At 35.6% G+C, this 26,072-nt stretch overlaps 1 protein-coding gene across 5 annotated transcripts in view; it reads left to right on the top strand.

Annotated features, from left to right (window-relative positions):
• The window catches only part of LOC143250415 (uncharacterized), a 209,273-nt gene extending 193,547 nt beyond the window's left edge, over positions 1-15,726 (top strand). For 3 of the 5 annotated variants that reach the window (XM_076500880.1, XM_076500878.1, XM_076500877.1), the window contains exons 10-11: positions 1,777-2,911; positions 13,476-15,724. In XM_076500880.1, the coding sequence (XP_076356995.1) occupies positions 1,777-2,911; positions 13,476-13,583 (1,243 nt within the window). In that variant the 3' untranslated portion in view covers positions 13,584-15,724. Of the gene's footprint in view, positions 1-1,776; positions 2,912-13,475 lie in introns of all 5 variants that reach the window. The other 2 variants (XM_076500879.1, XM_076500876.1) reach the window with 2 other exon arrangements.
• Positions 15,727-26,072: the final 10,346 nt, after the last annotated feature.

Genomic DNA, 26,072 nt, shown 5'->3' with positions numbered 1-26,072 from the left:
CCAAGTTAGGCTTAAGGTTTATTTTCAACTACTCAATATTATAGAGGGTTAATACAGTTACGAATGTGATTAGATCATATGTGGATAATCTGAATTTATTCCGTTTGGCAAAGATAAAATAAAACATAGAATACATTATCACTGTAGTATATACAGTGTTTTTACATTTAAGTTTAGAAATAATTAGGTATTTTTTGTAAACTTAAATAATATTACACATCTTTATAATACATTCTTACCCGACCCCGAAATGTTACGTCTTCGGTAAACTGTTACAATACACTAATTGAACTACGTATTGGCCCTAATATTCACGTAATACGTCTTATGGTCTTTCTGTATTTATCAGTTTTATTTTTTTCATTCTTGATTAATAAAATCATTATATGGGTTTTAGTAAAATAATTATCTATATCTGTGGTGTCCATCTCTTTGTTGAATTTCCCGCAAATCTTTACGTGTTATCTGTGGTGTCCATTTCTTTGTTGAATTTCCCGCAAATCTTCACGTGTCTAAAGTTGAATAATTATCACCATCGTGACAAATAACATTTAAATTTCATTTAATTCGTTAATCAAATTTAACGTTTTCAAATTCTAATCTGCCTATATTATATTAACATATAACAACTTAATGATTCACCGACAAACCATCAGTGTGTGCTCCACTGATCCAAGACATTATATGACCCATAGAAAAGCTAATCTAAGCCTTTTTACTTATCTCTAAGATCTAATAACTGGTATAAATGCATATTAATTTCATCAATTTATTTAGGAATAATAGGAAAACCATCTGATAGACCTTAAAGAGTAAGAGAACAGCTAAACATTTTAAAATTAATTAATTACCAATTTACTTTGTTAATGTTGGGTAAAACCGCACTAGTGACAATATATATTGACAAAGTTGTTTTGAATGTTTTCGGTTTGTTCCGCTTCGTTACAGCAAACTGGACGAATCAATACATATATAACGTGTTAGGCCTTGTCTCCTGTAGAAATCACCGTTGTTGAATAAATAAATATATAACGCGTTAGGCCTTGTCTCCTGTAAAAATCACCGTTGTTGAATAAATAAATATATAACGTCTTAGGCCTTGTCTCCTGTAGAAATCACCGTTATTGAATGAATAAATATATAACGTGTTAGGCCTTGTCTCCTGTAGAAATCACCGTTGTTGAATGAATAAATATATAACGTGTTAGGCCTTGTCTCCTGTAGAAATCACCGTTGTTGAATGAATAAATATATAACGTGTTAGGCCTTGTCTCCTGTAGAAATCACCGTTGTTGAATAAATAAATATATAACGCGTTAGGCCTTGTCTCCTGTAGAAATACCGTTGTTGAATGAATAAATATATAACGTGTTAGGCCTTGTCTCCTGTAGAAATCACCGTTATTGAATGAATAAATATATAACGTGTTAGGCCTTGTCTCCTGTAGAAATCACCGTTGTTGAATGAATAAATAAAGAATTATGTTTCTCATTTTCCAGGGAGGGCAATACCCTCTCTTGCCTCTCCCACACCCTGCGGACACCTGTAGAAATTACAAACGATTATTGGGTAAAGCGATTATTTAGATGTAAGGTTAGAACCAGCTTATAATTGATAATTCTATTTAACAAGTTATTCGGGTTGATGATAGTAAACTATTTATGAATATATCGAAGTTGTATAGTTTATTATTATATTATCACTCTGAGCTTCCTTACGACGACACGGAGCACAGATTAATGTTTCTGTTCATAAAACGTGTTCTCATGTCTATAGGGAAGAAGAAGGCAGAGACTTGCTTGGTAAAAGGACAATGGATTTTAAAGTGACCTATTTGGACGGAGGTTTGGATGTCCTAGCAGACCGCAGTGGCCTTCTTACAGACAACGACTTCGTTCTTCGCTGTCAGCGAAGCCGCAAGTACAAGTCACAAATTAAGGACTTATTTAACACGTGCCGAAAGTGGAAACTTCCTCACGACGCCTTCTTAGATAAACCTAGCTATAATGTCTACCCGACGGACAATGTGAGCGGACTTGTACCTTACGCAGCAATGCCTCAGAACCTTTTCACAAACATTGATAATACCCGGTTCCTAAACCCTGAAAATTATCTTCCTTACCGTCACCTTGGTGGTTGCTACCCAGACTATCACACTGCTCAGTATCCAACTAACGGATTTCTGGACGTAAGCCCTACTGCAAGGAAGTGTTTCCCTGCCGCCTACCCTCACCGTTCACAACTCAACCAAGACAATAAGATCTACCATTGTCAACTGGACGTTACAAAGTTTAACGGAGACGTTTCCCAGCTCGTGCAACAGGTAGCTACCAAGTCATCCTGTTGTGAAGGTTGCCCCAAAACTAATGACCATGGTGCTCAACTGAGGGGGCGTCTTATGAGTGCGTCAACGGGAGGTATTCAACCTTTATTAACTTCGTTGGACAGGGATTCCACCATGAACTTCAGCCTAGCTGGAGTGCCGGTGGCTGTGGAAACAGACTGTGTTAACATTATTCGACCCAAAACTACGACGATACCCAGTCACCTAAGGGACCCTCTGCATATTTCTAAAAGTACTATTAAAATCGAGAGCGAATCTTTTGAACCGTCCACCTTTTACAACGACGCGAGACAGAGCGTGCTAATGTGGAGCAACTCCTTCACTCGCCCTTATGGGGGCCATGATAATGGGGCTTCAATATTTGACGGAAAACTTCCGAGGTACACGAATCACGCAGAAGATTTGTTAACCAATGGTTCTCAAGCTTCTAAGTGGAACACCAACCCCTCGACCAGTCGGTCTTCTTCTCCTAACAAGAACTCTAGTCCGAGTATGGCCAAAATGATGACCTCTGTCCACTACGGAGGGGCATCTATGTCAGTATATGGTCCAGAAATGGTTCAGGAGGTAAGGATACTATGTCCATTTGAGTCAGTAAAAGCAATAACATGAGGAAAAAGAAAGAATTCTTATGAATTATACATTAAAATAAACTACCGGACAATGTTTCGACCTTCTTAGGTCATCTCCAGGCTAACAAAGAGAGTTTGCAACTGAGCGTTGCTGGGCACGTGTCTAGATAACTGAACGCTTACACTAACACTTTTTTACATGCGAAACAACTGACCCATTCATTGCTTCTTATAATACACACACATATATTTACATTGTACTTTTGTGTTTATTTAAGCACAAAATTGCACAATAAGCTATCAGCACTGTGCACCACTGGAATTAAACCACGGATTATAACCGTGAGCTACCACAGGGATGTGTAGCATGCATGGTTAATTGATCTAAGCACGTGACAATGGTTCATCTGTGATGGGGATTTGTTTGACTGTCTTTGAATTTCGCGCAAAGCTACAAGTAGTGTAATTTAGTAGTGTAAGACTGGAGGGAAGGCAGCTAGTCGTCACCACCCACCGCCAACTCTTGGGCTACTCTTTACCAACGAATAGTGGGATTGACCGTCACGTTATAACGCCCCCACGGCTGAAAAGGCGAGCATGTTTGGTGCAATGGGGATTCGAACCCACGACCCTCGGATTACGAGTCGAGAGCCTTAACGACCTGACCGTGTCGGGCCATCAGCTCGTGAACTTCACATTTTGACAAACATTTGACTGTAACACTATTCGGTACCAGTGGGGCCCATATATATATATTACATGAATTTAAGTTATTTGATATTATTCCCCGTTATAACACTTAGAGTAAAGAGCTAACCGGAAAAATTGGACAAATACAGTGATGTGTAGAGACAGTTGGCTGGGTGGGGTCAAGTCCCTGTTTTAACTTTAAAATAAATGGAACATAGGGTCTGTCGGCTTTACGGTAAGGACCTGTGATATGCTATTAAGTGTTAACACTACAGAATTCTGAATGTAAGTTGATATAATAAAAAAGTTAGTAAAGCCAACTGAATAGTAACAACAGAGAACCTGTGTGTTTGTTATGGATTTTTATTAAGTGTTAACACTACAGAATTCTGAATGTAAGTTGATATAATAAAAAAGTTAGTAAAGCCAACTGAATAGTAACAACAGAGAACCTGTGTGTTTGTTATGGATTTTTATTAAGTGTTAACACTACAGAATTCTGAATGTAAGTTGATATAATAAAAAAGTTAGTAAAGCCAACTGAATAGTAACAACAGAGAACCTGTGTGTTTGTTATGGATTTTTATTAAGTGTTAACACTACAGAATTCTGAATGTAAGTTGATATAATAAAAAAGTTAGTAAAGCCAACTGAATTGTAACAACAGAGAACCTGTGTGTTTGTTATGGATTTTTATTAAGTGTTAACACTACAGAATTCTGAATGTAAGTTGATATAATAAAAAAGTTAGTAAAGCCAACTGAATAGTAACAACAGAGAACCTGTGTGTTTGTTATGGATTTTTATTAAGTGTTAACACTACAGAATTCTGAATGTAAGTTGATATAATAAAAAAGTTAGTAAAGCCAACTGAATAGTAACAACAGAGAACCTGTGTGTTTGTTATGGATTTAGTAACAACAGAGAACCTGTGTGTTTGTTATGGGTTTAGTAACAACAGAGAACCTGTGTGTTTGTTATGGATTTAGTAACAACAGAGAACCTGTGTGTTTGTTATGGGTTTAGTAACAACAGAGAACCTGTGTGTTTGTTATGGGTTTAGTAACAACAGAGAACCTAACAACAGAGAACCTGTGTGTTTGTTATGGGTTTAGTAACAACAGAGAACCTGTGTGTTTGTTATGGATTTAGTAACAACAGAGAACCAGTGTGTTTGTTATGGGTTTAGTAACAACAGAGAACCTGTGTGTTTGTTATGGATTTAGTAACAACAGAGAACCTGTGTGTTTGTTATGGGTTTAGTAACAACAGAGAACCTGTGTGTTTGTTATGGATTTAGTAACAACAGAGAACCTGTGTGTTTGTTATGGGTTTAGTAACAACAGAGAACCTGTGTGTTTGTTATGGATTTAGTAACAACAGAGAACCTGTGTGTTTGTTATGGGTTTAGTAACAACAGAGAACCTGTGTGTTTGTTATGGATTTAGTAACAACAGAGAACCTGTGTGTTTGTTATGGGTTTAGTAACAACAGAGAACCTGTGTGTTTGTTATGGGTTTAGTAACAACAGAGAACCTGTGTGTTTGTTATGGATTTAGTAACAACAGAGAACCTGTGTGTTTGTTATGGATTTAGTAACAACAGAGAACCAGTGTGTTTGTTATGGGTTTAGTAACAACAGAGAACCTGTGTGTTTGTTATGGATTTAGTAACAACAGAGAACCTGTGTTATTTCTTACCCTAAACAATCCACACGTTTCACTTTCTCCTCCCCCCCCCACCAGTGGACTTAGAACACAAGAAACCGGGTTTCGATACCCGTCATGAGCAGAGCACAGATAGCTCATTGTGTAGCTTTGTGCTTGGCCTCAAACCAACAAACACCCCCCTTTAAAAAAAAAGGCTTAGCTAACGATACTTGAAACACGTTCTGTTACTTTACGTACGATTTATTAAGGAACTTTCTTTCACAACATAATTAAGTAACATGAAGTTAGATTTGATTTTCTTTATCACTTCAGAATATAAAATATAAAGAGCGAGGCAAAAGTAAATACAGTGTGTAATCATGTTGTTTTAATTTTGTAAAATCACATCCATCTCTCACCACAACTAACTAAAGATACTTGCAGAGCAGTAGTCACAATAGATGGCGCTCGAATCACATCTGGTTCCTGAAAATCAGACATTGAAAAACAAAACAAAAACTTTATTTGAGTAATTCCCCAAAACAACAGAAAATCGTTGTTTCCTGTTTAAATACCACCCCAATAAACTGTTGTATCTCGTCAACGTGGAGTATGTTCTCTTTAAATACCACCCCAATAAACTGTTGTATCTCGTCAACGTGGAGTATGTTCTCTCTCGTTGTCTATATATCTCTAATGGTTACTTTTACAAAGCGATGTGTTAAAATGTACCAGAGTTATCAAGTGTGACCGAGTGCTTTGATATATCATGCCCGTAACCAAATGGCGGATTGGAAAATTATACTTAAATTTTATCTAGTTTCCATATCTATCTGACTCAGTCACACGTGGCTAATCTAAAAAAAATAATTAGATGTCTTCTTTTCCACTATGTAACAATAGTGGACTCGTATCTGACTGAACATGTAACAATAATGGACTCGTATCTGACTGAACATGTAACAATAATGGACTCGTATCTGACTGAACATGTAACAATAATGGACTCGTATCTGACTGAACATGTAACAATAATGGACTCGTCTCTGACTGAACATGTAACAATAATGGACTCGTCTCTGACTGAACATGTAAAAAGAAAATGACTTGTATCTGACTGAACATGTAACAATAATGGACTCGTCTCTGACTGAACATGTAACAATAATGGACTCGTGTCTGACTGAACATGTAACAATAATGGACTCGTATCTGACTGAACATGTAACAATAATGGACTCGTGTCTGACTGAACATGTAACAATAATGGACTCGTGTCTGACTGAACATGTAACAATAATGGACTCGTATCTGACTGGAATCATGTGTAATAAATGTTATTGTTCGCATTAATATTGTTCTATAATAACACTTGTACAAACAATAGGAATACGATGAAGGTTTTTGTTTGCTGTTACCACGGTACACAACGGGTTTTCTGTGCTGTGCGCTCTGTGGGTATCGAAACCTGTTTTTTTAGTTCCCCAAGTCTTGGGGCTTACCGCTGAGCCTTTGCCATGTACCATGAATAAGGATTTGAGTTTAGAATGTCACAGTTTTGATAGTGATTTCCTGTGTAGAGGACGGCGGACAGATAAGTGGATATCCCATAGTTACTCAGCGATAAGTTACAAGGGCTTGTAACCTAAAAAGCGGAATTCGACACCTATGATGTGCACAGCATAGGTAGTCCTTTGTGTGGCTTAACGAAAACAAATGTACCAGTCGAGAGCGGATATATGGAGTCAAGATATTGGTAATCCGAATGAGAATTCAAGAAACTTCTTCAAAGAAATAATTAAATATTTGTTTGTAGGTAAGCGTGAAGCTACAGAAGGGGTTGTTTGGGCTGTGTACACCAATAGTATCTAAACGTGGTTTCTATGTTTCTCAGCCTTCAGAGTTACCGCTGAACCATTAGAGACAAATAGTGAGATAAAAAGTAAAAGAGCCTTGATAAGTGTCGACCAGACTACAAAGTAGGTGAGATAAGAACATAACGTGAACGGAAACGAAGAATGAAAGTGAAATTTTGTTTATATATAATAAAATAATACATTAAATTTAGTGATGTTAAAGTAACGTTTGTATTAAGTTATATTTTCTAGATCAAAACATCTGTAATGACTCTGAAAAACCTTTCAGTGATCAGAGTGTTAATAATAATGGATATTTCCAGGATTTTCTGGGCACAGTAATCAGTTGAGTTTTTAACTTGTTCGTTGTTATTGAAGAACTTCCATGGACAGATATATATATATATATATCTAAAATACTTCCATTGGGACATATATGTACCCCACCTGGAGCATTTCCATATATTCCTATATGACCTCCGTTAGAACACTTCCATGGATTCATATGTGTCCTCCGTTTGGAGCACTTCCGTCGGTTCATATATGTCCTCCTTCAGAGCACTTCCATGGATTATACATATAAGTGCCCATTTCAGAACACTTCCATGGATTATATGTGCTCCCACTTCCGTCGGTTCAGAACACTTCCATGGAACACTTCCATGGATTATATAAGTGCCCATTTCAGAACACTTCCATGGATTCATATGTGTCCTCCGTTTGGAGCACTTCCGTCGGTTCATATATGTCCTCCTTCAGAGCACTTCCATGGATTATACATATAAGTGCCCATTTCAGAACACTTCCATGGATTCATATGTGTCCTCCGTTTGGAGCACTTCCGTCGGTTCATATATGTCCTCCTTCAGAACACTTCCAGATATGCTCCCCCTTTTAGAACACTTCAATGGGTTCATATATGCTCCCCCTAGTAGAACACTTCAATGGGTTCATATATGCAGCGGCTAACTTAGAGGTTTGAAAAAGGTGGAACTCTCTTTCGCCATTCACTGTGAGGTTCCTATGTGGTTTCGAAATTGAAGTGAACCAGACTATTTCAGTTTTGATTGCCACCTATTGGTATTTTGCGGAACTATTCTACACTTCAGGGATTTCTTAACAAATGTCCACAAGACTGTCTTAGCTTGGGTTGCCACATGTTCGTTTTTTACGGAACTCTTCTATATCTCAAAAGTTTCCAAACTGGGATCTGTCATGCTGTTTCAGCTTGAGTTGCTATACGTTAATGTGTTACGGAAACATTCCATTTTCCAATGGTTTCCAAACTGCAGCCCACCATACTGTCTCAGATTGAGCTGTCATCTGTTGGTGTTTTGTGGTACTATTCCTAGGATAAATTATTATTAATTAACAACTTGTTACTGCTTGAAGAGAGTACTTAAACTTATTAACCAACAACAACAGTGTTCGTTATTTTACAGTTGTTGAGGTAACAACTATACCCTCAACTCGTATTATCATTAAAACAGACCTGGTTTAACTTTGTGGTTAGGGCTTTTGATTCGCAATATGGGGTCGCTCGTTCGAGTCCCATTACTGAATATGCTCGCTCTTTTATAGGTGTGGACGTTATAATGTAACTGTCAACCCCACCTGTTGTCTTTTTTTATAAACAGTAACCCAACAGCTGGCGGGTGGGTAGTGTTCACTAGCCACCTTATGTCTAGTCCGTCACTGAGAAATTATGGACAGTCAGCACTGATAGCCGTTGACTAGCTTTGCGTGAATTTCAAAAGCAAACGAATGAACCTAATACGCAGCAGGTTAAATCAAACCAATACATCTTAATACCTGGCGGTTTTAAATCGAAACTATACATCTTAACACCTGGTGGTTTTAAATCGAAACTATACATTCTAACACCTGGCGGTTTCAAATCAAAACAATATATCCTACCACCTGGCGGTTTTAAATTGAAACTATAATCCTAAAAGCTGGCGATATCCCACGATGGGATAGTGGTAAGTCTTCTGATTTACAATGCAAATATCACGGGTTTGCTTCCCATCGGTATACACAGTAGATATCGCGACGTGGCTTTGTTATAAGAAAACACACGGTTTTAAGTCCAAAACTTATATAGTGGATATATAGGTTTTATATATTCTACAACCTATCGATTTTAAGTAAAAAACATCGAATTTTCAAAGTAGGTCTTTGAATTAGTTAATTAATTAACATCGATTGTCTCTGTTTTGTCATCTTTTAGAACAGTTACTGGTTAGGTTGTTATAACATCCAGGGTCATCAAGAACATTTACTGGTAAGGTTGTTACAACGTCTAGGGTCATCTAGAACAGTTACTGGTTAGGTTGTCACACCGTCCAGGGTCATGTAGGACAGTTACTGGACAGGTTGTTACAACGTCCAGGGTCATCTAGAACAGTTACTGGACAGGTTATTACAATGTCTAGGGTCATCTACAACATTTACTGCTACGTTGTTACAATGTCAAGGGTCATCTAGAACAATTACTAGTTAAGCTGTAACAACGTCCAGGGTAAGTTAGAACAGATACTGGCCAGGTCAAAAAACATGTTACAATATTCTTTAAGACTGAGAATAACTTATGATTAAGTTGTTATTACTTTCGAGTCATTGAAGATCTAAAACATTCACAACATAAAGGTGATGAACATCAACAATAATCATAAGGTGTTTTCCAAACATTTATTTGGAAATGAACCTGTAAAATCTAAACTTAGTAATGTGTAGAAGAAACTTTAGTTTATATAACGCCACAGTCTCTGAACAGCGTTGGAATATTTTAGCACTCGGTTAGGTTTCTTTGTTTTTGAATTTCGCGCAAAGCTCCACGATGGCTATCTGCGCTAGCTGTCCCTAATTTAGCAGTGTAAGACTAGAGGGAAGGCAGCTAGTCATTGCCATCCACCGCCAACTTTTGGACTAACAATCAGTGATGTCGAGAAAACCCACTTGTAGAGAAATATATATGCAAAAACGGCTCGTTTGGTTTGAGTACGTAAAATATTTTCTCAACCCAAACGAGCCGTTTTTACATATATAACTTTTGGACTACTCTTTTACCAAGGAATAGTGAGATTTACCGTACCGTTATAACGCCCTCACAGCTAAAAGGGTGAGCATGTTTGGTGTGACGGGGATTCGAACCTGCCACCTTCGGATTACGAGTCTAGCGCCTTAACCACCTGGCCATGCTGGGCCTTTTCACCTCAGGCAGAAGTTCCACAGGGAGGGGTAGTTAGCCCTATATTATTTATCATGTATGTGAGTAATATGCCTGTGTCGGACCTAAACTTAGGTTTTGCATCACAATTTGATGACGATATAGCGGCCTGGAAAAGTGCCCCCACTCCTTCAATAGCAACAACAAACCTCCAACCAGTCCTGAATAATATAGAAGAATACTGCCAGAAATATAGAATAAAAATAAATATTCCGAAAACCCAAGTAATGCTATTCAGTAGATCAAATAAACTGAAAAGTGATCCACCACAGTTATACATGAACGGATCACTTTTACCGACTGCTACTTCTGTTAAATTTTTAGGATTAACTTACGATACCAAATGAACGTGTATAAAGCAAACAAACAATATCCTGATTAGAATCTGTAAAAGAGCAAATTATGCAAGAAGACTTTTAAGTAAAAATCAAGGTACATCACCTGATAATATAATAAAAATATACAAAACATACATCAGACCTATAATAGAATACGCATGTCCAGCCTGGATAAACATAACACAAAACCAATTACACAAAGTACAAAAAATATAAAATTCAATTCTAACTTCAGCCTATGAAGAACCACGTGGCATTTCATCCACATTCATGTACAAGTTTGTTAACATGGATACAATATCTGTAAGATTCTTGTATAATTCTCTAAAGTATTTTAATAAGAATTGACATAAAAATGACTTAATGAGTGATCTCGACAGATACTACGTATATGATGAACATAGTCCTAAGGACGTCTCTTCTATATATATAAATCATGCTGACCACCATGCGCTAGACGTGATGAACATAGTCCTAAGTACCTCTTTCCTATAAATATAAATCATGCTGACCACCACGCGCTAGACGTGATGAACATAGTCCTAAGTACCTCTCTCCTATAAATATAAATCAAGCTGACCACCACGTGCTAGACGTGATGAATATAGTCCTAAGTACCTCTCTCCTATAAATATAAATCATGCTGACCACCACGCGCTAGACGTGATGAACATAGTCCTAAGTACCTCTCTCCTATAAATATAAATCATGCTGACCACCACGCGCTAGACGTGATGAACATAGTCCTAAGTACCTCTCTCCTATAAATATAAATCAGGCTGACCACCACGCGCTAGACGTGATAGCATAGTCCTAAGTACCTCTCTCCTATAAATATAAATCAAGCTGACCACCACGTGCTAGACGTGATAACATAGTCCTAAGTACCTCTCTCCTATAAATATAAATCATGCTGACCACCACGCGCTAGACGTGATGAACATAGTCCTAAGTACCTCTCTCCTATAAATATAAATCATGCTGACCACCACGCGCTAGACGTGATAAACATAGTCCTAAGTACCTCTCTCCTATAAATATAAATCATGCTGACCACCACGCACTAGACGTGATGTACATAGTCCTAAGTACCTCTTTCCTATAAATATAAATCATGCTGACCACCACGCGCTAGACGTGATGAACATAGTCCTAAGTACCTCTCTCCTATAAATATAAATCATGCTGACCACCACGTGCTAGACGTGATGAATATAGTCCTAAGTACCTCTCTCCTATAAATATAAATCATGCTGACCACCACGCGCTAGACGTGATGAACATAGTCCTAAGTACCTCTCTCCTATAAATATAAATCAAGCTGACCACCACGTGCTAGACGTGATGAATATAGTCCTAAGTACCTCTCTCCTATAAATATAAATCATGCTGACCACCACGCGCTAGACGTGATAAACATAGTCCTAAGTACCTCTCTCCTATAAATATAAATCATGCTGACCACCACGCGCTAGACGTGATAACATAGTTCTAAGTACCTCTCTCCTATAAATATAAATCATGCTGACCACCACGCGCTGGACGCTTAAAACTAGTTGTATTTTATTTATGCTTTTTTGTTTGTTTTATTTTCCCTTTATTTTTATTATTTTATTTTTCCGATAAATATATATGGAAAAGTGGAATATATATATATATATATAAGTGAAAAACAAAACAAAAAAACGAATAGAAATATTAAATAGTAATAAAAATGAAATGGATAAAGGAAGAAAAGGGCAAATCAAGACAATACATGGACATTGCCCTGAAAAGAGCCAGAGTACTGTGGGATACTCTTGACATTGCCCTGAAAAGGGCTGGAGTACTGTGGGATACTCTAGACATTGCCCTGAAAAAGGCTGGAGTGCTGTGGGATAATCTGGACATTGCCCTGAAAAGGGCCAGAGTACTGTGAGATACTCTGGACATTGCCCTGAAAAGGGCCAGAGTACTGTGGGATACTCTGGACATTGCCCTGAAAAGGGCTGGAGTACTGTGGGATACTCTAGACATTGCCCTGAAAAAGGCTGGAGTGCTGTGGGATACTCTGGACATTGCCCTGAAAAGGGCCAGAGTACTGTGAGATACTCTGGACATTGCCCTGAAAGGGCCAGAGTACTGTGGGATACTCTGGACATTGCCCTGAAAAGGGCTGGAGTACTGTGGGATACTCTAGACATTGCCCTGAAAAAGGCTGGAGTACTGTGGGATACTCTGGACATTGCCCTGAACAGGGCCAGAGTACTGTGGGATACTCTGGCCCAAAATCTACAACAACAACAAATTCTTACTAGTAGCCAACATGAAAGCTAGGGATGGAGGAAGAGGTCTCGTGCACCCGACCCTCCTGGGTATTCAAAAATTAAACATGCCCAAATACCCAGAAAGAAGAAGCGAGGCGGTTAAATAATAATAAATGTAAATACATGAAACTAGGTATTCTTGTATACATGAAACTAGGTATTCTTGTATATTTAATTATATAACTTATGGAATAAATTCATCTACATTTCAAGACTTTTTCCAATTTTTTTTATTTCAATGTTTATTTGGAAAAAGTAAGTGGAACAAAGTAAATTGGGGTGTTATTTTTCTGTTTGAGTTTATCTAATAAATTATGTAATATGTTCTGTATAGACTCAGCCAACATAACATCCTTATCTAAGTGATATATATAATATAGTTTCTTCTTATATTTAAAGCAAATTAACACTTCGTATAAGGACTTAAGCAAGTTTCAATAATTATTCTTGTATTTAACAAATTTTTGTTTATTTGTTCTGTCCTTTTTCAGCGTCTCTCGGTGCGGCTAGAAAACGGTCAACCACAGTCAGTCAAACAGGATGGCAATCCACTTCTCTCCATATCCGAGGTCACCAATACGTTGCTAAACCACGAATAGGTCAGACCCGTGACAACAACTTGTGTTCAGAGAATATCTTTGGTGCTTGAAATGATATGTATTTGAACAATGCTACAAATATGTAACGCATCTTAGACCTTACAAGGTTCTCCAGACGAAGGTCTTTGACTTGCGTGTTTGTTTTATTTTTGAGGGATAACTACAATATATAAGTTCTGAAGACAGTGACGTAAGGACAAACGAAAACACTTGACACATCAATATTATATGTCTATGTATTTGTATTGAAACGTGAGAATTACAATTGATGACCTGGAAATACGTTCGATTACAATAATCATAGTATATAAACTAGTTCTTGAGAAAAAACTGAAAATAATTTTACACAGTGTTTGTGTATAAATGTAAAAATATATATATGTATATATATACATACATACACACACACTCACGCATGTATATCTCAAGATGGCTGGTATGGGTACTTTAATTAATATAAAGTACAGAACAATCTTCTTATATCATCTTTATGTTAAGAAAAAGAGTTTGAATGTGACCGTTGCGGGACACATGTCTTAGGGACGAGAGTATAAACGGATACGGTAATGTAGGGGGCGTTGTAGTTAGATGTTAGGTTATTAATTAGTATAGGTATAAAAGTGTTCCTTTATATTGGTTTAATTCTCGTTTAATTTCTCATATAAGTCGGGCTTCTTTGATTTTGCGTTTGTTTATATTTGTTTCCCTACTCAATATCTGGGTGTTTTCTATGGTTATGTTGTGTTTGTTTCATTTGCAGTGTTCAGAAACGTATGAAGGTGTTGTTTTGTTTAGTTTCCATTTTTCTGCTTGTTTCTCCAACATAGAAGTCGTGGCAGTTGTTGTATTGTTCTGTAGTTTATTATAATTAAAGTTTTAATACCCACACCAACCGTCTCGAGAACAGAATTTCACTTCAAGTCGGCTTCTCGTCATCATGAACGACAACATAATTGCAAATATAAAGGTATATAGTAACGTCGCGATTTGACGTGTGATGGCATTGCGCATGCGCAACAATAAATAAGACATTTACAACTTACGCGTACATCTTCGGAGTTAACTATCTTACCTAATTATAAATTTCTAAACAGTATTCAAAAACCAGTCTTTACCGCCCCGTAATTTAATCTCATGTTATGGTCGTTTATTACGTTTTAAATTAAAAGTGTGAATTTCACATTCAACAGCAGTAAGTAAGGAGCTGACAGAAACATATTGAAGTATCTAAAACCGAATAATAACTTTGAATATCCCAGTATTTAAACACTTCCACTTTATCAATACTATTACGTGACGTCACGATATAGACGTCTTTAGGCTTTACTTGTGAATAAAAACGAAGTTTTCGCTCACACTTGATAAATTATGCAAATAGTTCGTCAACGAATCACAATCACACTTTCAAGTGACTTTTCACTGCATTTTCCTCGTTTTCTCTCAGCTCTTTTGATTGGATAGTTTTTTTCTTCTAATTTTTAACAATACACTTCAATGGCTGCCTTCATTCGAAACTAGGATACAGCCAATATATCAAAGTTTCACTGTAGTCACACACGTTTCAAATGTTTGGGAAGATATGAATATTTTTATCTTATGAACACATACACCTCGACAAATTAAAACCGAACAAATAAAATGTGAAGAAATGTTTCCACTGAATATTTTAAACAGCGACGCCTAGTGTTGGCAAGTGAAATAATCTGGATATACTAGTCAGACGTACGATATGCGCATGCACAGTGGTTGAACTCGGAACAATTGTAACTTAAAAGACATCTTATTTAGTACCGATAAATCTCAGCTACCTCGAAATTGAAGAAATAAAGCAGCCATTATTTTGGGGAAAACCCCAATATTTTATTGTAAATAAATTGTAACTGTGTGACTTTTGTCTCTGCTGACACTTTTATAAGCGTTTTTATCTTATACGTGGTTATAATTATTATTATTTTAATTATTAGGGTAAGTGATGAACGTTATTCTTGCTAACCACGTGGGTGCGTTTCGTCATTCTAGTACTTGTAAATATCTAATGAACATTTGACACTTGTTGATGTAATTTTATTTCATTATTGTTTCTTACAATCACTGCACAAAAAACAATAAAAGAATTATTGCTACTATGTGTTCACTATTGTTTGATTTTCGGTAGAGTACAATGAAACAGCTAAATCCATAAAGCCAAAATAATTTTAAAGATAATAACATAATTTTTGGCCCAGTTTCTGTTTGGTTTCATTCAAGAACCGCAAGGGGCCCGGCATGGCCAAATGTGTTAAGGCGTTCGACTCATAATCCGAAGGTCGCGAGTTCGAATCCCGCTCGCACCAAAAATGCTCGCCCTTTCAGCCATGGGGGCGTTATAATGTGACGGTCAATCCCACTATTCGTTGGTAAAAGAGTAGCCCAAGAGTTGGCGGTGGGTGGTGATGACTAGCTGCCTTCCCTCTAGTCTTACACTGCTAAATTAGGGATGGCTAGCGTAGATTTCCTTCGTGTAGCTTTGTGCTAAATTCAAAAACAAACAAACGTACGTTTTTCACCGCCGACAATATATTATGTCCTCGAAGAAATTCTAACGTCCGAAGTTAATTCTCTGAAGATCAACCGTTTGTAATGTTCGAAATATATAAACGTTCGTGGTCAAATATCTGTAGTTTTATGATTAATAGGCGTTAATCACAATTATTACTTCCGAGGTTTATAGTACACTGACTGTAGCAAACCAACAATATTAAACTGTATCTCTTCGTGTTGCGTTGGTTACCTTTTATAAGGTTGAAATTTTCTAAAAATTTCAGCTAAAACAACAACATTGGTATTTTATGTACATGCCCCTCAGTGGCACGGATATCGAAATCCGGTATCCAGCACGTAGACGTACCACTGTGAGGTATGAAATAAAAAACTTATGAAGATATGACAGATGTGAGGAAACGTCTAACAGATTACAAGGCAGAGAAAAGAACGAAAAATGTACTCAGAGTTACACGTTCACGAATGTTTCCTTAAGCACCAACAGAATCCGTGCAACGGATAAAAAATAACACATATCTCTCAGACCGCTTTTGTACGTTTTAAACAAAACTTGTAATCACTTCTCTTTAAGACGAAAATTAGAATTAGTAACATTCCGATATTTCAATATGTTATGTCGAAGGTATAAAACAGATGACTTACATATGTAACATTCCGATATTTCAATATGTTATCTCGAAGGTATAAAACAGATGACTTACATATGTAAAATAACAATTAATTCATTTTGTTTCAAATGAAAAAGCCAGAAATTACTTTTTTTTTTCAAGACATAATATTAAACGATTCACCACACACTTCTAAAATTGAGACCATCGCTTAACAAATTGTCCACGTGGTAATCACGTCTTATCACTTCCAACACAATCTTGTTCCCGCTCGCGCGTATTTAAAAATAACACTTATTGATTCTACATAACTATCACACAACCTTTTCCAACGAGAAGACCAAATTTTGATCTTTAGTTCACTTAAAACACAGATAAAAAGAAACTTAGAAGGTTTTTAACTGGATAAAGGTTCATGAAATAACACAGTCAACATTCATAAAGTGTTTAAAGAAAACAGGCCCGGCATGGCCAAGCGTGCGACTCGTAATCTGAGGGTCGCACTAGAGTTGTCGGTGGGTTATGATGACCAGCTGCCTTTCCTCTAGTCTTACACTGCAAAATTAGGGACGTCTAGCGCAGATAGTCCTCAAGTAGCTTTGCGCGAAATTCTAAAACAAACAAACATTTAAAGAAAACAGTTTCGCAGTACGTCCACAAATAGGCTTACCTCTCTGACACTTTCAGGTAATGTAAGGAACGGACATATGCGTGTTGTACTCAAACGAAATCTATCTAAACGATGCCAAAGAGATTAAACTAAATAAGTCGTCTTCCACATAAGATCGCGGACTGTTGAAGTTAGGTTTGGTTTGTTTTGAATTTCGCGCAAAACTACACGAGGGCTATCTGCGCTAGCCGTCCCAAATTTAGCCATGTAAGACAAGAAGGATCACCACCCACCGTCAACTCTTGGGTTATTCTTTTATCAACGAATAATGGGATTGATCGTCATAATATAACGCCCCCAAGGCTGAAAGGGCGAGCATGTTTGGTGTCACAGAAATTCGAGCCCACAACCCTGAGATTTCCAGTCGAGCGTCCTAAGCACCTGGCCATGCCGAGCTTGGTATTGAAGTAAGGATAATATGAATTACGTTTGTCCATACGCTAGATAATGAAGCTGTACTCTCAGGAAATAACTGACATGACCTTTTGAGTAGAATTGTAGAATCAAGCCAAAGTATCTTCAATATACTTCCCATGGTAAGGGTCACGTGGTGGCTGGTAGTTGTAAATCCAAGTGTCTTTCAGTTTGCTGTGGAGGTAACAAGAGTAGGCTTACCATCACAAGACAGTATCCAAATATTCTACCTCCACTGTACACAAGAAGTGACTAGTTTATTTAGAGAATGTAGAACTAACTCTTTCTCAACGATTGTTGTACTTGTCTATGGTGTTTTGGAGGCCGGGTATACATTGCACTGGGTTATTGTTTTGTAAGAAGCGTTTGTCATGATGTATATCTTGACAGTTAAGGTGTTTCTTGTGTCTCGTGACTGGTAATATCAGTGTTCTTAGTCCATCTTTGAGTGATGATATGTTTTTAGTTTTGTTCGGGGCACATTTTGGCTAATCTTGGAACTCTGTTTTGATGGAGTTGTAATAATTTAGCGATAATTTTTGGGCATATTGTAGGTGATTTGACAGCCGTATTCTACTTGGGGTGTATATACGTTTTATAGATTTTTACGATAGTATTAGATTTGAATCTTTCCTTGTTCCCTGTTATGAGTTTCAAATGGTTAATTCTTTTCATAATTGATTTATTAATGTTTTTGAAGTGATGGTATCTTTTGAAACAATCCCAAAGTGCGAAACGCGTTTTTGAGAAATGATTTGTTTGCTTGAAGTTAAGCACAAAGCCACTACAGGTATCGAAGTCCGGTTTCTAGCATTGTAAGTCCACAAACATACCACCGTGACACTGGAGGCTTGAGAAATGGTAAACAAGCTAGAAATTCTTTTATTCACTGTCTATGCACTCTTAAACTTTTGACCATGTCAGACCCGCTATGAAAGGTTAATATTAGACGTTTTTTTTGTTTTATATAAAACACTTCCAAGCAATAACATTAAAGTGCTCACAAAACCATTACTAAGGACATTTTGTTTGTAACAAACGTTCTATTTGTATTAATAACTGAGCTGAACATTATATAAATTTACTGACGGTAATTACTCAGTGGACAATCTTTCATTGAAAATTGGGCCTTATACAGACATCTAAGTTTCGAAGACCTTTTGAGCCATCTAGTGTTGATTCATATGAGTGTGAAACTATTGTACATAATATAGATAATCATATATTGTATCATATTTCTTAAATAACGACACCTCTTGAGATATCCACCCGTTTTATCGGTATACTCACCTACACCTAATATACATATTAATTTTATGACGTCATTCTTTCAAGACAAACAGTCCTGTCATTGGTAGTCAAGCTTCAAAATTAAACGAAATTTAAGAAAATAACCATAATTATTTTAATCAGAAATTAATAAACTTAAAATTAATACTCGAAAACCATAAACAAGAATTTCTAAAGAAGCAACAAGAATGAAACAATTATACTTCGAATATTTGAGTATTTTTTGTTTATTCCTTGCTTGTTTTCATGCTTACTTGTTTTTATTTCCACAAAAGTTTACATGTATTGCTGCAAAATAACATGCATATAAATTTAAACTAATTTGCCACAAAATAACATTTTTCCAGTTAGGCTAACCAAAGTAGTAGTTATTCCTGGTACTATTGTGGTGAAAATGTATGTGCGCTCGGGGGTCTTGTGGATATGATGTCAGTGGTTTATGTTTTTTTGCCTTTATTATGATAACCTACCTTCTGGGCTAAAATGTCAGTAAAAACATAAAATGATATGAGAATTTGTGGATAAAGAGGCGACTTACATTATTAAAGCTGTATATAGACCCATTACAGTTTTAATTTTGGGTCCGTGTATTCTCAAAGTAATTGTAAACCACAAATAAAGCTTGTGTGTATTATAATTCACCAGCAGAGACTCGCAAAATATTTGCGGTCAAATTAGTATTTTAATTCTAACAGATTACTTTACAAACAGGATTTCTAGAATAATACAAACTGAAATCGCCGACATCGAAATATTGTTTTAGGCCTAATATTCGTTAAGCCTTTATTAATTACGACCTATGTTCGATAAAATGGTAACTGTAATTTGTGTAAGTTTTTGCTTGAATTTAGTTAGGTTTAACCTTTATCGTACTGAATACTATCAGAAAATAACTTTATAATGTTGTTGTTTTTTCTACGGCCTAAAGTTATAGTTTTTAAAACTTTTCGTACGTTATTGTACAAAATGTGTACCAAAGTATATAAACACGAGCTTTTTACTTCCCTTCGTTGAAATGAAGTGGACGCGTATTTTCAGTCAGACAAAAAAGTGGGTTTTGTTAACACTGATTTTTTCATGTTTATTTTTTTTTCATTTCCATGGGTTCATGTATATCTCTAGGGCACCGCCTTATGAATTTTGTACCACCATGAAAAAAGGTATTTCTCAAATTTATCACCCCAGTGGCACAGAGATACGTCTGCGGACTTACAACACTGGAAACCGAGTTTCGATACCCGACGTGGGCAGAGCACAGATAACATCTTTTGTAACCTTATGCTTAACTTCAAACAAACAATACTTCCAATTTATCAATTTCGAATTTCAGGTAAGTAATGGCATATTAAAATATGTCTTTTTGTTAAGTATTGTCATCTAAAAATAAGCCTGACACTGGGAGAACTGTTTCGCTATTCAAGTGGATGCGAAAGAGTTTAACTATGACATATTCAAACTTTTAAGACAAACTTAAATACCTCACTGATTTAGAAACAGAATAATGAGATGTTCATCACTTGTTCTTGACTTATTAATATTCCTAGTTTCTTCGTGAAAAAACGTCTTAAAATTCCCTAGAACTAGCTGTAATCTTATGGCTTCTTTTATTAAACATTCACTAGCAGAAGGTCCCCCCGCTAATACAGTGGCAAGTCTGCAGATTTACAACGCTAAAATCAGGGATTCATTTCCCCTCGGTAGATTCAGCAGATAGCCTGATGTGGCTTTGCTATAAGAAAAACACACACACACACTTACAGTATGTAGCACTTAATAATTTTTATAAACCTCACAGTTAAGATATTGTGAAGACAAAGTCTGTGTCTTAATGGTATATCAATAAAACCAATATGCACTTCTGTCAGCACAAAAAAGAAAGATTTAAAGTTATAATTTTAATACAATGGTTTTTCCAAGCTGCTTGTTCATGTGAGATATAAAGATATGTTAGGTACTTTTGAAAATTTTTTAACAAACACAGAACGTATCAGACCAAATGGTATTTTGTGTTTCAAGAAATAAAAATGTTAAGGCTAGTTTTTTTTCACTAGCAAAATTAAAATATTTGTTATTAAATGTGAAATATAAACTACTGAATGTCACATTTAACTTGCAGACTATAGATGATAAATTAGTTATTTTGTTAGTGAAAATAAATTTGAAGGTTTTTAGTCTTGTAACTATTGTAACACGTGTTACATCAAGTCATTTAAGTAATCTGGTAGACATGTTTCAACAATTCATTAAAGTTGTTCTAACTGTCACAAGAGGGAGGGGTGACTAAAAGAAACTGCATATTTTTACACTAGAAGGTTTCAGTATAAAGTATTTGTTTGTAGAATCTTTATCCAAACCACAGAATCTCATGTTACTCTTTATTCTATAGAGTGCATCTGATGTTTGTAGAATCTTTATCCAAACCACAGAATCTCATGTTACTCTTTATTCTATAGAGTGCATCTGATAAAAAATGTTTTGTTACTGATGAAAGTTAGTACTTCTGGTACAAACATATTTTAATTCTAAAAGTCAACATTTACAAGAATGTTTAATAATAATAGTATTTCAAATATTCAATAAATAATTTATGAAACATGTAGTGAGATGTTTTTCTTATAAAAATATCTAATAATCACACTAAGTGTTAAATATGTAATGTATGAGGAATGTGTGAGAATTTTCAAACAAACTAAAATTTCAAATAGCCACATTTATTGAAGTGATTAATATATAATTTGTAACTGTGAGATTATAGATTGTTTAGTACTGAAGATCACATAAGGTGTAGAACTTTCGGTGAAAATATTTCTATAAAAACTAGAATATTAATAAGTTCACTACTTTAAAATTATCAATAAACCAGTTGTAAGCCACAAAGAAATGTTTCATTTTGTTTATAAGAATTATTAAAAATGTTACTCATGGAAAAACAATAATGCATCAACATAATGAATCCCCTGAGCAATCTTTAATCTTACACACCTCAATCAGGTTGTTAACCTTTCTGTTTTCAGGTAAAACAATTTCTACAATTTTAACTTGTAGCTCTTCTCCAACAATTCAATGTTATCCTTGAGGAAGAGATCCCAAAACTGTATACAGTACTCTAAATGAGACCTTATAAGTGATCTAAAATAATAATATCCCCTGTCTTATGTTCAATAAATCTACCCAAAAACCTGTTTGTCCTATAACTAGCTACAATACTCTGTTTAGACGACTTAAGTGACTTTTCAATGACAATATTTTTTCTTCAACCACAGTAGTTGATGTATTTCAATTTAACTGTAACAATAACATGGATTGTGAAACCCTATATGAATGAACAATGTTTATTACATCCTTTAAATACTGAACTAACATTAGCCAACCTCCAGTCTTCTAATACCCTTCTACTAATCAATAACCTATAAAATATATTAGCTAGAGATTCACAAATATAATCTTTAAGTTCCTTTAAAACTCTACAATGGAAATTCTCTTGTTCAGGAGATTTATAAATTTTTAGGTTTCCAAGTTTTTCTCTTACAACTTAGAATCATATACTTCATATTACTGTTTTTTCCATACATTAAATGTTTTATTTGAGGCACAATACTTGTATCTTCCTTCATAAAAAAACTGAAGAGAACATATGATTTATTATTTTATCATCTGAACATTCTGAGACCAGCTCCCAATTACCACTTTTAAGAGGTCCAATCCCCGTTTTGCTTACTTATCGTATACATAAAGAATTCCTTATCAACCAACTCTCGTGATTTCCTACAGTCCTCCATGTCATAATTTATTGTTTATCCCTATTATGATCTATTAAACCATACTGGCTTATTCTGATCTGTTGATTCTTTATTTTCTGTAGGTGCATCTATTTTTCCCTAAGTGCTTCCCACATCTGTTCAAGATCCCAACTCTTTAGATGCTACATCATGTCTCACTCCATCAAAATTGACTTTCCTAATGTTTGTTATCACGGTACCATTCTTCCTCAGTTCTACATCTAGTAACATCCTCACCTAACAGTTCAATGGTTATTTGAGCTAACATCCTCAAAACCATAGCTCTGTCTAACCTATTTACATCTGATAATAATATTAAACCTATCTTTCTTTCTTGTAGGTTCTATCACCAGTTGGTGTGTAAAATTATCCTGAACAATTTCCATAAACCTAACCACTCCTTCACTGTCAGACTCAATTTTTCCAATCAATACCCCTGAAATTAAAATATCCCATAATAACAACATATTTTTTGAACTACCATTGTGATCTCATTGTACAATTTCTCATTAACTTTGACATTCTGACCTGGTGGTCTATAATAAATACCAATAACAAGACTTTTTCCTTTTTATCCATCAACTCAAACTGACTCAACCTCAGTGCTGTTATATGCTGTAGTTCAATGGGATACAATTTAAAGCTGCTGCTTTGTCCAGTGCTCTATCTTAAGTAAATAATCTGTACTCTGATATTTCAAAAAAAAACTGTTCAAATACAACTAAGTTGTAGTGATACCAGTAATATCAAACTGTTCAAATCCAACCAAGTTGTAGTGATAACAGTAACATCAAACTGTTCAAATCCAACCAAGTTGTAGTGATAACAGTAACATCAAACTGTTCAAATCCAACCAAGTTGTAGTGATAACAGTAACATCAAACTGTTCAAATCCAACCAAGTTGTAGTGATAACAGTAACATCAAACTGTTCAAATCCAACCAAGTTGTAGTGATAACAGTAACATCAAACTCCTCAGTTTCCACAACTGTTTTGAACTCATCAGTTTTATTTCTAATTCTCCTAACATTATAACAGTAACAATTAATCATATATTTTAAAATACATCCATGTTTTATGTTGGTTGTATATGTTTTCCTGTCAATTATATTTTCTATTTTACTAATATCATAGCCTAATCCTCTGTCTAGCCCTAATTTAAATCTACCACTACAATTACTAGACCTGCCTTGTTTAAGTGTGTGTCATCCATACCAAACTTTTTGTTAAAATTGCCCACAAATCCTATTTCTTCATCCCTACATACTGACCTGACCCTGGCATTCAATCATAGTGACCTACTTAGTTTTTAAATGTGTTCTCATCAGTGTTTTGTACTTAACACTATATTCATCAGGTCCATCTTTTGATTTGGTTTGTTTTGAATTTCACGCAAAGCTACACGAGGGCTATCTGTGCTAGCCATTCCTAATTTAGCAGTGTAAGACTAGAGGTAAGGCAGCTAGTCATCACCACCCACCGCCAACTCTTGGGCTACTCTTTTACCAACGAATAGTGGGATTGACCACATTATAACATCCCCACTGCTGAAAGAGCGAGCATGTTTGGTGTGATGGAGATTTGAACCTGCGACCCTCAGATTACGAGTCGAGTGCCTTAACTACCTGGCCAGATCCAACTTTCTTTATATCATTAACCCAAACATGTTCCACAAAAAGTGAACTGCTGGTAGTACCTCTGGTTCTATCAATTATACCCTGTATCATATCCCTGCTCCTGGACATCATAAGTGTAATCTGTAACTACTTTTTACTACACATACCACTATATCTACATGTATAACTAGAGTCACTGAAGCTGTAACTTCCCTGTTCTTTACATTGTCATCCTTTGTGATCCAATCTGTTTGATTTATCTGCTTGGAACTGGTTGTTTGACCTAAACCCAAGCCCATCCTTGCTTCCTAAATGCATTATTATCCAATCTTTCAGCCATGTATACATGGTTTTATAAGTATCCTCGTGACAGCTTAATATCAAACTTATTGACCATTTCTTCACCTAGGTCAGTGTTGTAAATCAGAAACAGTAAAGGTCCTAAACACAGAGTCATGACAAAGTACCCCACTTGTGACATTAATCCAGTGTGAATGAACTCCAGTTACAAAAGCTTTTCCTTCCATCTAACCACATTTGTATCCATGTTATCCTCCACATCTATAGAAATAATTATTTAATAAATCTTTCATAAGTGACCTTCTCAAATGTCCAGATACAAAAAATTTCTACCTAAAATACTTAAAAATGTGTTTAAAGAATTTTTCACATTCGATCAGTGTCTCCAGTTAATGTAAATGCTTATATCACAACTGATAATTCTTTAAATATTCCTTTAAATTTTTTTTTGAAATTTGGGTGTCAAATTTTTGTTATTTCTTACAGCCATGTACTAGCCATTCTAAAACTTCAGTTCCTAGGTCAAAACGCTGTTCTCTCCTGATCAATAAAAGTGTTAAATTTTTGTTATTTCTTACAGCCATGTACTAGCCATTCTAAAACTTCAGTTCCTAGGTCAAAACGCTGTTCTCTCCTGATCAATAAAAGTGTTAATACCCATACCAGTCGTTCTGAGATACATTTTTATTTGAAGTGGGTTTCTCGTTATCAAGAAAATATGCTCTATTGCTAAGAGTAAAACTAATAGACTTTTAACTTTTGGCATAATAATTACAAGTCACATGAGGTATCTACAATAAACACTGGTAAGGCTTACTTCGGAAATATACGTTCACAGTTATATTTTAGTCTCCTTGTTTACGACCGAGATAATACTAACGTATATAAAAGGATTTATACAAGATTAGAGTATGATTCTACGACTTATAGTTGTGTTATAAAATGTACGCTACGTTTTGGAGCATATATAGTTTATGTGAAATATGGTTAGATTATTTGCAAGTTACAAATATCCCCAATTTAAAACTTATATGAAACCACTGATAGCCGGACATACCTTTCCAGGCAGTTGACTACCTTTTCTCTGCTTAATAATTCAAAATTATAAAAATTGTATTGCAACTGATGGAATATATGTTATTCTATGGAAGTACTGTATTCACAGTCTATTATACAAGTTCCAATAATTTAAAAGATAAAAAAGTTAAATAACAGTAAACAATGAAAATAAGTTTTATTCTATTTGTAACTTTAAAATAATGCTGATTACC

Source organism: Tachypleus tridentatus, chromosome 5, assembly GCF_004210375.1.
Source record: "Tachypleus tridentatus isolate NWPU-2018 chromosome 5, ASM421037v1, whole genome shotgun sequence".
Taxonomy (NCBI): domain Eukaryota; kingdom Metazoa; phylum Arthropoda; class Merostomata; order Xiphosura; family Limulidae; genus Tachypleus; species Tachypleus tridentatus.
This window is presented reverse-complemented; position numbering and strand designations above follow the sequence as displayed.